Here is a 15,891-nt window from a genome sequence, read left to right as displayed (position 1 = left end):
ACTAAGGCTGTTTTCAATGCCATATCGACATAATGCCATATTGAAAGATAGAAGATCTAACTGCAAAGAAAGTTTTACTAACATTGCATTCTTTGTCCTTGTTTTGGTCAGTATTAATTTCATTTTTTTGTCGATTTTTCGGTGCTAGACATATAAAAATACTTTAATAACGATGTTTTGAATGTCTTTATGGCACTAAAAAGTGTGTAAAAAGTGCCCTAAAACCCACCATTTTATTTTAATTTTTAAAAGTTTCCCCCGGACTCCCCAAAAAAGTTCATGTCCTTCCGAAAATCGGTCCTAGATCCGCCCTTGCGTTATACTGTAGTATTTTTTTACCGACCTTAATTTTTTTTATTTACCCTGTATGCAATTTCTTTAGAAACTTTTGAGTGCCCTGGTATATGATCCCCACACAATTTAGATGAGGTAATTCGAGAGCATGCGTAAACCTAATGGACGGAATAACCATGGACGCTGAAACTAACCACACAAATTTTCACCAAATTAATAAACGGATAAAATAATTAATACGGACGCAGTATTTGTTATAAAACAAATCAAGGAGAAGGCACTAGAATACAATCGACCGGCGTTACTTTGCTTGTTTGACTTAAGAAGCCTTTGACAGAATAAGGCTGGAGGACGTTAATCATCTTAGACAAAATACCATTAGATATCATTAAAATAATAGAAGATATACAAGGAGAACAAACTGCAAGCCAGAAAAGATGTGACAAGTGACAGATAAAACAGGTATATGTTTAAGACTTCTTAAGCCCTCTACTCTTTAATCTCATAATGGATAAAATAATTAAAACCGTGAAAAGAGGTAAAGGTTATAAGATGGGAAAGAAATTACGATCCTCTGCTATGCAGAAGATACCATACTAACAGCAGAAAATGAGGACGACTTACATAGATTGATCCATAAATTCAATATAATAGCAAATAACCTAAACATAGTCATTTCAGCCCAGAACAAAAACAATAATCATCAGCAAAGGACCGACCAGTAAACTATAAATTGGCGGAACTAGTATTGAACAGATTTCAATAGATAGTGTTTAAATTTAAATATGGTTGTATAAATTAATCAATACATTTGTCCTCCCTGTATTCCTACGATCCCTATAAGTACCGCCATCGGGCTCGTGGAATGCGTCCCTCAAAGAGAAGAGCACCAGTCGTTGAAAAGAAAAGACGCAACCCGGCACGGGAACCCATGCACGCATATTGAATTGATTTCGTTCGTTGTTTTGTAGTGCAAACCCTGGTAATTAGACCCAGCGGTAAGTTTTTACCTAGTTTTACCTAAACCTATAAATTGTTTTTGATTGTTTATTGCAACCATTTAAATTTTAATAATTATTTGCACCAATGAGGAAAAGTCCATTTTTCTCGCCAGAGTTATCGAAGGAATAGTTCTGTTAATTAAGTACTATTAATTTGTAAAAGTACATTTGTTTGTTAATACCCCACATTGGCCTATCTAGCCGGATTTGAACTCATTGATTGAAAAAATATTTATTGTTATATTTAAATTTGAATGGTTGGTTTCGTCTCGTCGTATTTTTTATCGTTTTGAGGGTTCTTATCTTAAGTTTGCGTCTCTTGTCGTGGCTCGAGAATAATTTATGACCTTTTTGTAAAGTCGACCATATGGGACTTTTAAAAAGGGGATTATCGTCGTTTTAATAAAGTATCGAATTACAAATCGGTAATTTCGGGGTTTTAGACCACATTTTTGTACACTTTCGTTTGTGTAATATTATTGGAACTTGTTAAAAATTTAAAATGGAAAAACTTGAAGAAAAGAATAGGAAGCTCAAATTTTTAAGAAAAACTGCTTTAAATGATATTCAGTTAATTTTCGATTTAGGTTTTAAGGCCCTTTCAGACGTTTCTATTCGCCCTTTATTTAAAATTAGACTAGAGGATTTAGATTCGATTCGCGAAGAGTTCTTAAAACATCACACTAATATTATTAGTAATATTCTTTCTGTACCAGACGCGGATACGAGGGTTGAAGAAAATGTTCGGGAATTATTTTTGGAACAATTTTATAAAATAAAACTATTTAGTGCGGAATTATCTGAGCCACAATTTGAAACTCCAGAACCGTTTAGATCAGTAGTAGTTCCACAATCTAATATTCGCTTGCCTAAAATAGAGCTGCCTAAATTTAAGGGTGATTTTAAGGAGTTTAGTTTGTTTTTAGACTTATATAATTCGGTTGTACATAATAACGCAGGCCTAGCAGACGTAGAAAAGTTTAAGTATTTGAAAGGATGTTTAGAAGGAACTCCACTTAGTTTGATTCGTAATTTGTCAATAAATAACGATAATTATCAAATTGCTTACGATCTAATTGTTAAACGCTACACAAATGTTCGTCGTTGTGCGACCGCGCATTGGGATGCGATCTTGGGCGTACAGAAAATATCGGTAGTTAATTCGAAAAATCTGGCTAAATTAGTAGATACGTTTTTAGAAAATTTAGCCGCATTGAAAACATTAGGTCTTCCGACAGAACATTGGGATTTTATTATGTTTAATTTACTTTTGTCGAAATTAGACGCGGATTCAGTAAAGTTATTTGAGTTAGAAAATAAATCGAATAAAATCCCGTCATTTCAAAAATTGGTAGAGTTTATTGAAACTCAGTACATTGCTTACGATAATTTGAATAGTAGCTTAAGTGAATCTAAGAAATCGTCGAGGGCTCCAACTTATACGGAGCCAAAGTGTAATTATAAACATTCCAATGAGTCAAGGCATAATAGTAGTTCATCCTTTGTTACAAATTCGTCGTCAATATGTTGTGCTTTATGTAAACAAAGTCATTTTCTTAACCATTGCTCGTTGTTTTTGAAAAAATCTCCAAAAGAAAGATACCAATTTTGTAAAGAATCTTCCTCGTGTTTTAGGTGTCTTAATCAGGCTAATCATTCTGTCAAGTCGTGTCCAAAGGCCTTTAAATGTAGTAAATGTAATAGTCACCTTCATAATAGTTTGTTGCACTTTGATAGAAATCGTTCCAATAGTCAGTCGTCCATAGAAAATACTAATAATCCAGGGGCATCGGGAGTCGAACAAAATTCGCCTGAAATATCACCTTGTGCTGCTAGTTTTGTAGGGAAGAAAAACGAAACAAAAAAGGAAATCTTGCTCGGTACCGTTTTAGTTCACGCGCTTGATAGTAAGGGGTGTAAACAGCCCTTGAGATGTCTTCTAGATTCAGGTTCAATGAGTTCGTTCATTAGTCGCAAAGCTGCCAGTAGATTAGGCTGGCCTAAAACTCCTTGTTCATTTGAAGTTAACGGACTCAATTCGATGCAAACGAAACTGAATCAAGGTCAAATAAGTTTTTCTGTCCAACCTCGACATCAGGAGTCACCGGTGTTTCACTTGGAGGCTATTATTACAGATCGGGTTTGCTCGGATTTGCCGAGCACCAAAATTGACATATCGACGTGGAATTATATTAAAAATTTGAAGTTAGCCGATCCCGAATTTAACTGTAGTCAATCTATAGATTTGTTAATTGGTTGTAGCATATTTTCGAAGGTGTTGTTAGAAGGTAAAATTGAAGGTAAAGCGGGACAACCAGATGCCCTAAATACCGTTTTTGGTTATATTTTGTTAGGACCTACTAGCACACCTAACCTTTCGTCGACTTCGCTTGTTTGTCTTTCAAATATTGAAGACCCACTAAATTCTTCGTTAACGAAATTTTGGGAACTGGAAAACGTACCAGAAAAGCCAGTTTCAGAACCAGAAGACGTTCTGTGTGAGAACATTTATCTGGAAACGCATAATCGAGACGTCTCGGGTAAATATGTTGTATCTTTGCCTTTTCGTGAATCGCCGCCTTGTTTGCAAGATAGCTATAATATTGCTTTAAATAGATTGCTATCATTAGAACGACGCTTATCTCGTCAACCAAGTTTGAAAAAAGAATATTCTTTTCATATGCAGGAGTATCTTGATTTAGGTCATATGCAGTTAGTCTCTAATGCCGAAAAGAAAAGGGGAAAGTATTATATTCCACATCATTGCGTTGTGAAACCAGATAGTGTTTCAAGTAAAATTCGAGTTGTATATAATGCGTCTCAGAAAAGTCCCAGTCGCGGTAAATCTTTAAACGACTATTTACTGGTCGGTCCTAAGCTGCAACAAAACATAGTCTCGCTGTTGTTGAATTTTAGACTTAATCGTTTTGCGCTGTGTGCGGACATTCGTCAGATGTATCGTAATATTTTAGTCGCTCCTGAACACACGGATTATCAACGCGTGTTATGGAGATTTTCTAGCGCTGAGGAAATTCAGGAATATCGTTTATTAACTGTTAATTTTGGAATAGTATCTTCGCCGTATCTCGCTTTAAGAACTCTCCAACAATTAGCATTAGACGAAGGCTCTCGTTTTCCTAACGCCGTCTCGCTTATTCGTCACGCTTCGTATATTGATGATTTTGTTTTTGGTGCTTCGACTCTCGAAGAAGCACAAACTTTAGTTGACGAATTAGTCGCTTTGTTAAAGTTAGGAGGCTTTGAATTACGGAAATGGTGTTCGAATGAACCCAAATTGTTGTCGCAGTTTCCTGAATCCCATATTAATCCTCACTCCATTAATTTTGATCCAGAAGCAAATGGTCCTTCATTAAAAATCCTTGGTTTGAAGTGGATTGCACAGTCCGACGTCTTTCAATTTTCAGTCAAATTGCAAGACGTCCCTTGTACCAAAAGATCGTTTTTGTCCGAATTAGCTCGAATTTATGATCCTTGTGGTTACTTAACACCTATTACCTTTTTTATTAAACATTTAATCCAACAACTTTGGGCAACCGGTCTTAAATGGGATGATCGTCCTCCTTCGGAAATAATTCGTGTATGGGAGCAATATAAGAGCGAATTATCTCTTATTTCACAGTTCAAAATTCCTCGTTTTTTGAATATTTCCTCATGTCCCATCTTAGAGCTTCATGGATTTGCCGATGCTAGTGAAAAGGGATATGCTTGTGTCGTTTATATTCGTAGTATTGATACTCGTAACCTAGTTCAAGTTAATTTACTGTGTGCCAAATCGAAAGTAGCTCCTATAAAACAGATTACTATACCTCGATTAGAATTGTTAGCTGCTGTTCATTTGGTAAAACTTATATCGTTTGTGTTAGAGTCGTGGAAGCATATAATATTTCAAAATGTGTATGCTTGGTTAGATTCTCAAATCGTATTGCACTGGATTAAAAGCTCCCACTCGAGATTCAAAACTTTCGTCGCAAATCGCATTTCGTATATCCAGTCCCATAGTCAAAATTATTCTTGGCATTATATCGAATCTCGAAATAATGCAGCCGATGCGCCTTCGCGAGGCATGCTACCGGCCGCTTTTCTATCAAAATTAGACTGGTTAACAGGTCCTTCGTTTTTGCATAATATTCCATTAATTTTTCCAGAGGTTCCCCCCTCATTGCAGGAAAAATCCTCTTTGGAAGAGATAAAGAAAGCTTTAGTGTTTGTTTCCACTCGTGAGGAACATTTTCTGTCTTGTTTGTTGAAAAATAAATCGTCTTTTACCTCGATCCAAAGAATTTTGGCTTTTATGTTGCGATTCGCGCACAACTCTCGTTATAAAAGGTCGAAACGGTCAGGACCCTTGACTTTCGTAGAATTAGAAGACTCGTTGATTATTCTTGTCAGATTTACACAAGAAAAGTATTTTGAAGAACATCTTCAATCAAATTCTTTTCCAAAACCATTTCGTAAGTTGGGAGTATTTTTAGATGATAGTACTCAGTGTTTAAGAGTAGGTGGTCGTCTATCGCAGTCTTCGTTATCGTATGAAGCAAAACACCCGTTTTTGTTACCAAAAAAATCTCGTCTTACTACTCTTCTAGTTCGTCATTATCATGAGAAGTATTTACATGCTGGATTTAAGAGTACTCAGTTTTTGGTTAGTCAAAGGTTTTGGATAATGTCTTCTAAACAAGCCGTTAATTCGGTATTGTCCAAATGTATTAGATGTTGGAAACAATCTCCTAAAAACTTACAACCCCCTATGGGTAATTTGCCTAAATTTCGTCTCGGTGCCATTAAACCCTTTTCGATTTGTGGGTTAGATTATGGTGGACCGTTCTCGATAACCATGTCTCGTTACAGGGGAGTTAGAACTCAAAAGGCCTATTTGTGTCTATTTGTATGTTGCGCTACAAAGGCTTTACATCTTGAATTAGCTAGTGATTTGACCGCGGAAGCCTTTTTGGCCGCTTTACAACGTTTTATCGCTCGGAGAGGTCGAGTATCGCAAGTGTTTTGTGATAATGGCACTAATTTTCATAGTGCTTATCGACAGCTTAGTAGCTTCATGGAGAGCGCTCTCGATAAAGAAAATATTAAGTTTTCATTTGCTCCTCCCGCTGCTCCACATTTTGGTGGTATTTATGAACGGGGAATTCGTTCTGTAAAGGAACATATTGTTCGTATAGTCGGGGCTCAAATTTTGACCTACGAAGAATTTTATACCGTTTTAACTTTAATTGAATCGGTCTTAAACTCACGCCCTCTCACCCCATTAACCAATGATGTTGAAGATCTCAATGCGTTGACCCCAGGACATTTCCTGACTCTTGAACCCTTGACATCTTTGTCTGTGCCTGATTTTTCGGAGGTATCCTTCAATCGTTTGTCCAGATGGCAGTTGTTACAACGCATCCATAGGGATTTTTGGGCTCGATGGCGAAAGGAATATTTGCACACCTTGCAACAAAAGTCCAAATGGTTAGATTCTGGCTTTGTACCTAAAATCGGTGCCTTAGTTGTTTTAAAGGAGGATAATTTGGCTCCGTGTAAATGGCCTCTCGCGCGTCTTGTTGAATTACATGAGGGTAAAGACGGTGTAGCTCGAGTGGCTACCGTGCGTACGATCACCGGAACCTTAAAACGGCCTCTTGTTCGAATCTGTCCCTTGCCGATAGATGAAGATTAGATGGTCAGCCTTTTTACTGATTTTGTTTTGTTCGACTTTTGTCAATATAACCGCGACGAAACCACCATTTTAATTTTAATTTTTTTATTGTAGTTTAAGTTTTGAATATTTGTGTAGGATTTGTATAGGAATTGTTTGTATTAATTATCGTTTTAGTTGTTTAAGTAATTATAGTATTTGGAATTCGTTTTGTTTTTTAAAGACCTTATGGCCTTTAAAGGGGGGAGAATGTTTAAATTTAAATATGGTTGTATAAATTAATCAATACATTTGTCCTCCCTGTATTCCTACGATCCCTATAAGTACCGCCATCGGGCTCGTGGAATGCGTCCCTCAAAGAGAAGAGCACCAGTCGTTGAAAAGAAAAGACGCAACCCGGCACGGGAACCCATGCACGCATATTGAATTGATTTCGTTCGTTGTTTTGTAGTGCAAACCCTGGTAATTAGACCCAGCGGTAAGTTTTTACCTAGTTTTACCTAAACCTATAAATTGTTTTTGATTGTTTATTGCAACCATTTAAATTTTAATAATTATTTGCACCAATGAGGAAAAGTCCATTTTTCTCGCCAGAGTTATCGAAGGAATAGTTCTGTTAATTAAGTACTATTAATTTGTAAAAGTACATTTGTTTGTTAATACCCCACAGATAGTTTCATGTATTTGGACAAACAAGTGAGAATACTCATTATTGCAACTAATTATGCAAGTCAAATTTCGAGAAAATCAAAATGTATGAAGACAAAGAATATGGTGACTTAAGAACTTTGAATGGTTTGAATACAGTAATGCAGAACTTTTAGAGCGGCGGTCAACAAGGTCCACATAGCCATGATAGAAGAGGAGTTCCTATTAACAATATTAGATATAAAATATTGGATGACACTGTCATTTTAGCCTAAAATATTGAAGATCTTCAGAGACTGGTGACCAGAATAGCGAAGAATGGAAAAGAATACGGTCTAACAATGAGCGTCAAGAAGACAAACTTTATGAAAATATCGGAAACTGAAAAAAATAACGAGAATCTTCTAATAAACGGAACCAATGTCGAATTAATGGACAAATATGAGTATCTTGGAACAATGATTATGGTGATAGAACACCACAAATGATTATTTCTAGGAAATCAAAATCACAATAGAATAGGCTAGAGCAAATTTCTACAAAATTAGAAGAGTGCTCTGCACAAGAGTTTTAAAGTTGGTACTAAGAATTAGGTTGGCGATGTGTACGTTTTCTGGACTTTGTTTTATATAATGGAAGCTTGGACCTTGAATGCAACATCAATGAAAAAACTGGAATCATTCGAGTTGTGGGTGTATAAAAGAATTCTGAAAACATTGTGGACAAAACAGATCACAAAGAGGTTTTTTTTTTTTTTTTTTTTTTTTTTTTTTTTTTATGGCCTTGGCATAGCCAATTGACCAGACTATTTTGTAATTTGTATTCACAGAACAACAATCAGAGTTCGAGTTAGTACTAAATGTGAGTTTTAATTTTTCTTTTTATTTTTATTTTTTTTTTATTTTTATTTTTATTATTTTTTTTATTTTTTTTTTTATTTTTTCTTTTTATTTTCTTATTTTTCTTTATATATATTTTTTATTTTGTTTTGGTCATCCTTTGTAATAATTTTGTTTTACATTTTTTTTTTTTGTTTTTTTTTTATATATTTTTTTTTTTTTATTTTTTTTATTTTTTTTTCGTATTAAAAGGTTTATTACATGATTGGAGTTCGCAAATTGCTTACAAGTTTCATCTTAATTCTATGGTTAGTAAATTATATTGTTTAAAGTTTATATTTACAATTTCTTATTAACTGATAAATACAATTATAGATTTCTACGTTTCCAGAGAAAATTAATTCATTTATGTGAAATGGGAAACAGACATTTAGTTTTCGTAAATTTTCATATAAACACGTAATATTTCCTTGTTGGTTTACACATTCTAACAGGATATGTGTTAAATCTCCATATTTACCACAAGTACAGTTTGGAGTGTCTACTAAATTCATTTTGCACATTCTTGAAGGTGTTAGAGCATGATTTGACCTTAGTCTATTAATAGTTTTAATAAAACTTCTGTTCGACTCTGAATGAAACCACCTTTTTTTAAGAAGTGTGGGTTGCCAATATTTAAATGATGACTGACTTTCGGATTCCGTATAATTGGCTTGCCATTTTAATTTAAGCCGATGTTTATTATATACATCTATATCTGATACCGGTAAAATATTGTTGTCTATGGTTTCTCCGCTTGATAATGCTTCTTTTGCCAGAGCATCTGCTATTATATTACCCATTATCCCAGAATGGCCTTTGATCCATGCGATAACAACTTCTCCTCCGAGCTTTGAAACCTCGTAGTACAATTTTAAAATCTCTATATCTAGATGAGTCAATTGCTTGGATTTATTTGTTATACCTAATCTTTCTACTGCACTTTTACTGTCTGTAAATATTACACAGTTCTTCATTTCGTTTGTCAAAGCGTGAGAAAGAGCAAACTTTAAACCCAGCATTTCGGATGTGTAGATGGTGGCTTCATCAGGTAACTTATATTTATGCTGTAGTCCAGAATTCTGTTGGTATATTGCGCAAGCAGTGTTATTTCCTTTTTTTGAACCATCAGTGAATATATAATAATAATTAGGCCATTTCTTCTGAATTTCTGCGTTAAACATGGGGCCTTGGACATCATTGAGAAATTCTGTCTTGATTTTTATTGAGAACAGTACATGAGGCTTTTCAGTATAAACTGGTGGAAGATGACCCTTATAAAGTACCTCTTTGAATTTAGACAGATTTCTATAGCTTACCGCCACGAGTGGAGATTTTTTCTTAAACCAATACCTTTTAGTCAAATCTAAAACAGCCAGATTGTGTATATCTTTAAGAAATACTTGGTCTCTGCTAATGGTACGAGCTATATATTTGTCGGTAAGATACTGCCTCCGTAAATTCAATGGCGGTTCAACAGCTTCAATTTCCATTACATTAATTGGTGTAGATTTCAGATACCCAAGGCACAAGCGTAGGCACTTATTTTTCTGTACCTCAATTTTTGTTAAATGGGTGTTCGATGCGTTTCCATACAAGTGGCAGCTATAATCGAAAACTGGTCGTATCATAGATCGATAAAACATTAAACTAATGTTGGGATCTGCACCCCAGTTTGTTTTACAGAAAGCTCTTAGGATATTCATAGTTTTTTCGGTTTTTTTAATGATATGATGAATATGGTCTTTCCACAAAAGTTTTCTGTCTAAATAAGTTCCCAGGTATTTGATACAGTTTTTAATTGGAAATTTGAATTGACCACAACTTATATATCCTTCTGGAATTCTATGTTTTCTAGAAAAGAAGCAGATTTCTGTTTTGGATTCTGATAATGTTAATCCATTTGATTGATAATATGCATGTATTGTTAATATAGCTGTTGTTAAATTATTTTTAGAAACATCGATTGATTTGTCTGATGAATAGAGTACCACATCATCTGCAAATTGTAGTATTTTTGTGTTAATAGGAACAATGACTTCTAAATCTATATTATATAAAATATATAAAAGTGGACTTAAAATACTTCCTTGCGGCAGGCCTATATTGGACAGTCGAGGAGAAAAAAATTTCTCATTGATTTTTAAGTAAATCAATCTCTCTGAGTACAAAGTTTTCAAAAAGGATGTTATACCTATAGGTATCCCGACTGACAATAACTTTTGTTCAAGGATATCCAAATTTATATTATCAAAAGCAGATGATACGTCCAGAAATGCAGCTGCAGTAGATGAGTTTTCCGTGAAATTGACTTGAACTGTTGTTACAAAAGCAGTTATGGCATCTTGCGTGGATTTGAACTTGCGAAAACCAAATTGGGAGTGTGGGAGAATGTCATTAAATTCTAACCAATGCTCTAATCTATTTTTAATTAGTCTTTCCAGGGTTTTAAGAAGACAAGAAGCTAGAGATATTGGACGATATGAATTGTAATCGTCATCACGTTTGCCAGGTTTTCTTATAGGTATTATAATATACTCCTTCCAGCTTTCTGGAATTGGTGCTTGTTTCTGCCAAATATTATTTAGAATATGAAGTAGATGGATTTTATGTTCATTTGTCAGGTTAGAAATCATAGAATAAGATATATTGTCTTTACCAGGAGCAGTATTGTTATTTTGTTTGAGGACCCTTCTTAGTTCCCATAGATAGAACGGACGATCTAAGCAAAGGTTATCTCTAGAAACAGTGGCTATGGAGTTGGTAATATCATTCGGAACCCAATCTGGAGAAATTTTTTGGTAAAACTCTGTTATCCATGGTTCGTCCGGGTCAATAGGCAATTTATTGGATTGTTTGCGATTTTTGAAGCAATTTACTTTCCTCCATACCTCCTTGATGGGAGTATTTTGATTCAAACTTTCACAATACTCCCTCCAGTTTTTCCTTTTCTTCTCCTTAAAGGTTTTCTTTGCTAATGCGTCCATCTTTTTGTATTCTATTAGGTTACTTATTGTGGGATTTTGCTTATATTTAATATAAGTTAATTTTCTGCGTCGGGCTGTTTCCTGGCACGTTTTGTCCCACCAAGGTTTTGGAATGTGATGTTTGTTGGTAATATTCGTGTATTGTGGTATTGCTGTATTGGCTGAGAAGTAGAAGTTTTCAATTAGATCACCATACGTCCTGGGTTGGTTTAGAGATGTAAAGAGTGATGAATACAAATTCCAATCTGCTTTGTTGAAATTCCAGATTTTGTGTAGTCTCTGGGTTTCTTTTCCCTTTGGGTGATAAATTGAAAAGATAATGGGTAGGTGGTTTGATCCATGGGGATCTTGTAAAACATTCCAATTCAGTAGCGCTATAATATCTTGAGTACATATTGTGAGGTCTATTGCAGATGCTCGTGAATGTGTGGTTAAAGGAACAAGGGTGGGTGAACCGTCATTTAAAAATACAAGGTTACACTGCTCGATAGCATCCAACAATGATTTTCCAGATGTGTCATCAACTTCACAGCCCCATGCGACATTGTGCGCGTTAAAGTCACCTCCCAAAATAAAGGGTTTTGGTATAATTTTAAAAAAGGATAGCCATTGCTGTGTTGTAGTTTTGTTTTTCGGTTCATTATATAGGGATACAAGATGAATGGTTTTATTTGTTGATGGTAGTTTAAAGGAAATACATGTGTATGTAATAGGAATATTTATGTTAAATCTAATTTCTTGACATTTAATATTTGTTTTCAATAAAATAGCTGACCCACCATATCCATCTATACGATCTGTTCTAAAGCAATTAAAGTTTTTAAAGTTATAATACAAACCAGGCTTAAACCATGTCTCCGATAATAAGGCAATATGAATTTGATTTTGATGGAGTAAAAATTCTAAATTTACTTTATTTGAAACTGCCGAACGACAGTTCCATTGCAAAACATTTAATTTTGAGTTTAGGTCTGCGAATTTGATAACACATCTGGATTTACATGTTTACTAATTAGTTGGATGATTTCTGATTTAGAAACATTTAAATTATTTGTTTGTTGTAGAGAATTAACAATTTTCATAACCAATTCTAAAATTACATTAATTATACTAGGATCTAGGACCTCTGACTGTCGATCTGTGATAATTGTTTTTTTGTATTGAGGGCTACTTAATATTCCTCCCGAAGTACTGGGAACATTAACCTGAGAAATAATCTCTTTTCTGATCTGTTCAGATGGATCAGGAGTATTTGGCCTTGGCCTTTTATTAGATTTATCTTTTAATTCGTTTGAGTTACTGTTATAAAGCAAATGGGAAGCAAATTGTTTTCTAGAGGAGTTGACTTTTGGAATATTCTGAACAGAAGTAGAGGAAGAACTAGAATGTAAATAGGTAGAAGAAGTGGGTTGAACAAGTAAGTCAAATGGATGGCTCGTATTGCTTTTATTTAAAATATCTGCATAGGAAGTTTTGGGAACCTGTTTATTGGCATCAAAAAAGCTTATGTTGGAAAAACTCATAGCTTCCTTAATTAATTTTTGTCTCTTAAACTCTGGACACACTGATAAATTTGTTGTATAGTGATTTCCTTGGCAACTGAAACATTTTGGGATATAGTCATTTATTTGGCATTCTTTTGTATTATGTGACTCTTGGCATTTACCACATCTTGGGCGACCTTTACACTGACTACCTAAATGCCCATATCTGAGGCAATTAAAACATATTAAAACTTTTTGTGTATAGTGTTCAACCTCTTTAATAACTTTATTTATTGAAATATAACGCGGCAATATCTGAGATTTAAAGGAAACAATACACGATTTTGTGGGAACGTAAATTATTTTTTTTGAATCGTTTTCAATTACTTCCTGTTTGCGTTTAATTCGCCGAACGTTTACAATTTCAAAGTTACAATGACTATCATATTGTTTAATTTTTGATTTTACATATTCTTCAGAAAATTCGGTATCAATATCTCTAATTATCCCTTGTCGGAACAGAATGAATTTAGGTATATACAATTCTAAGTTATTTTTAACAAATACTGATGAATTTTTTTGATTTATTAAATAATTTGCATTTTTGTAGTCTGTTAATTTAATCCTAATTCTATTACGACCAATAGAATCAATATTTGTAATTTTTGAGTCCAATTCAGGAAACGCAGAAAGAATAATGTCACCAACTCTTAAAGCATTTAACTTACCGGTGAAAGATCCCGAGAAATTTTCTACGTAAACATGATATGGTCCGGTATCTTTATTTGTATATAAATAAACCTGTCTATTATTTACCTTCTCATTAACGTTAGAACCATTATCGTTTTTTCCCAAAGAATTAGACATTAAATTAGTACTTACATTCTGGTTCTCTTGTTTTTGTAAAATTGTTTCCATATTTGTAGATTCCATCATACCAACCTGATTTTCATCTTTATCATAAGGGGGAGGGTCGGGGGGCTTGCTGCCCCCATTTAATTCACTCATCTTTATGAAAAAACACCAATAGTTTCACCAAAATTAATTGTTTATCGCAAAACAACAAAACAAATAGGAAAAAAGTTTTGTTATCGATACTATTAACGCCGATAATTTACACACGTCCGATCGATTTGAATTCTACCGAACAACTGCACAAAGAGGTTCTGAGAAGGATTAATATAGAAATGGAAATTTTAAATACAATTAAAATAAGAAAATTGCAATATCTCGGACATATTACACGTGGAGAGAAATAAAACTTGCTTCAACTGATTATGCAGCTAAAGTTCCAAGGAAAAAGAAGCGTAAATTTTTAGAGCAGCCGTCTCTAAGATCGGAATAGCTATTAGGATTGCCGACCGCCGGCGGGGATGAAACTTGAAGAAGAAGATTCTAGCATTAACTAGCCTCATTGCTACTATTTTCAAATATATAATATAAAAAACGAAGTAGTTTTTTTATGTCTATCTAGTATTAAATGGAACATTTTTTTGTAACATACGCATTTCAAAAGTATTTGAAAATTTTACAGAAATCTTTAAATCGGCATAGAACTTTTTAACATTTGACTTTTTTTCCATACGCATGATTTCTAAAAAAGAAAATTTTATGTAAACATAACTTGTAAACTAATTTAAAGTCGTATTTATAATGAGAAAGAGAGAGAGACTTTCGGGAAGTTTGGGTCGTATAAATTGACCTACAAACCAAAATGAAATCTGTTTTTAGGGGCGCGGGGATGGGGTCTTTATAATATTAACTTTTCGATCAATAAACATAAAGCCGCACAAAGCTTGCAGATCAACGTTTAACGTTAATTCAAATAATATTGCAAAATGTTTAATATATTAATATTGTACACGCTCGAAAATTAATTTCGGAAATTTGTTATACAGGGCCTGTGATAAATGTTTTAGGTATTATTGCCTTATATTACCCATCGTGTTCTTGGATGTCTTCCTGAACCTTCCTTTTAGGGAAGGAATAAGGGCTTCCATATTTAACTATTTTTCAACTTGTCCTGAGCGATGCCTTCAATCTTTCCTATCAGCCTATTTTTGCTGAGTAATGGCTTATGAATACAACAGCTCCATTAGGGACGTTCCAAAGGGGACAAAGGTGCTAAGGCTAGAATCATCAATAAACTTTCTAATATAAGAAAATATGTACGAGTACATTGTACAGGACATATATGAGCCACGAAAACGGAGGCAGTTAAACAACTGAACCAAACACCATCAAAGAAATGAAGCGGCTAGATACAAGTATCCCTGGAATTAGTGAAATGAGATGGCTAGGTTCTAGCAAAGTACCAATAGACGATCATATTGTAAACTACGCAGGGGAAGGCAATCCAAAACACAGAAATAAGGTAAAAATAGTTGTGATGAAGCACATGGACAAAACTGTAAAACGTTGGAAATAACCAGCATTTTCTTATTTGCTGCAACTACATGACAGCAAACATGCTGCTGAGCTCCCTGTGTTGTAATTATTTAAGGCGCACCTGGCCACAGGTTAAACAAATTTTATTTTTTCAGAGGGGTTAATTTTAAATTCACAGAATCTAGTAAAATGCTGTACCTATATATTTCACTGTATTTGAGTGTGTTGTAGGTTCTGGCACAATTATTCTTTGAATTATACTACATAAGAAACACATGGCATGTTTGTCTTTCATTTCGAGGAAAACACTAACGAAAGAAAAAAAGTAAAGACCATAATAAGAGGCGTGTTTTTTAAGTAAGTACCGTTTTGGAATTAAAAAAAAGTTTTACATGAAAGCCTGTACCTTAATCTACTTTTCTACATAATTTCCGTGAATATTAAGGCACTTGTCATAACGTGGCACCAGTTTTTGAATACCCTCCTGATAAAATTCTGCCGCCTGACTTGTTAACCCCTGCATCACAAATGTTTTGA

General features: G+C 34.3%; 2 protein-coding genes across 9 annotated transcripts in view; one reads left to right on the top strand and one right to left on the bottom strand.

The window, feature by feature from the left end:
* Positions 1 to 6,990, top strand: part of LOC140436120 (uncharacterized) — a 36,745-nt gene extending 29,755 nt beyond the window's left edge. The window contains exon 2 of the mRNA XM_072524827.1: positions 6,220 to 6,990. Coding sequence (XP_072380928.1) covers positions 6,220 to 6,990 — 771 coding nt within the window. The remainder of the gene's footprint in view (positions 1 to 6,219) is intronic.
* east (enhanced adult sensory threshold) overlaps positions 1 to 15,891 on the bottom strand; it is a 158,957-nt gene that overhangs the window by 100,934 nt on the left and 42,132 nt on the right. The gene's annotated exons all lie outside the window — the stretch shown is intronic.

Source organism: Diabrotica undecimpunctata, chromosome 3 (genome assembly GCF_040954645.1).
Source record: "Diabrotica undecimpunctata isolate CICGRU chromosome 3, icDiaUnde3, whole genome shotgun sequence".
Lineage (NCBI taxonomy): Eukaryota > Metazoa > Arthropoda > Insecta > Coleoptera > Chrysomelidae > Diabrotica > Diabrotica undecimpunctata.
This window is presented reverse-complemented; position numbering and strand designations above follow the sequence as displayed.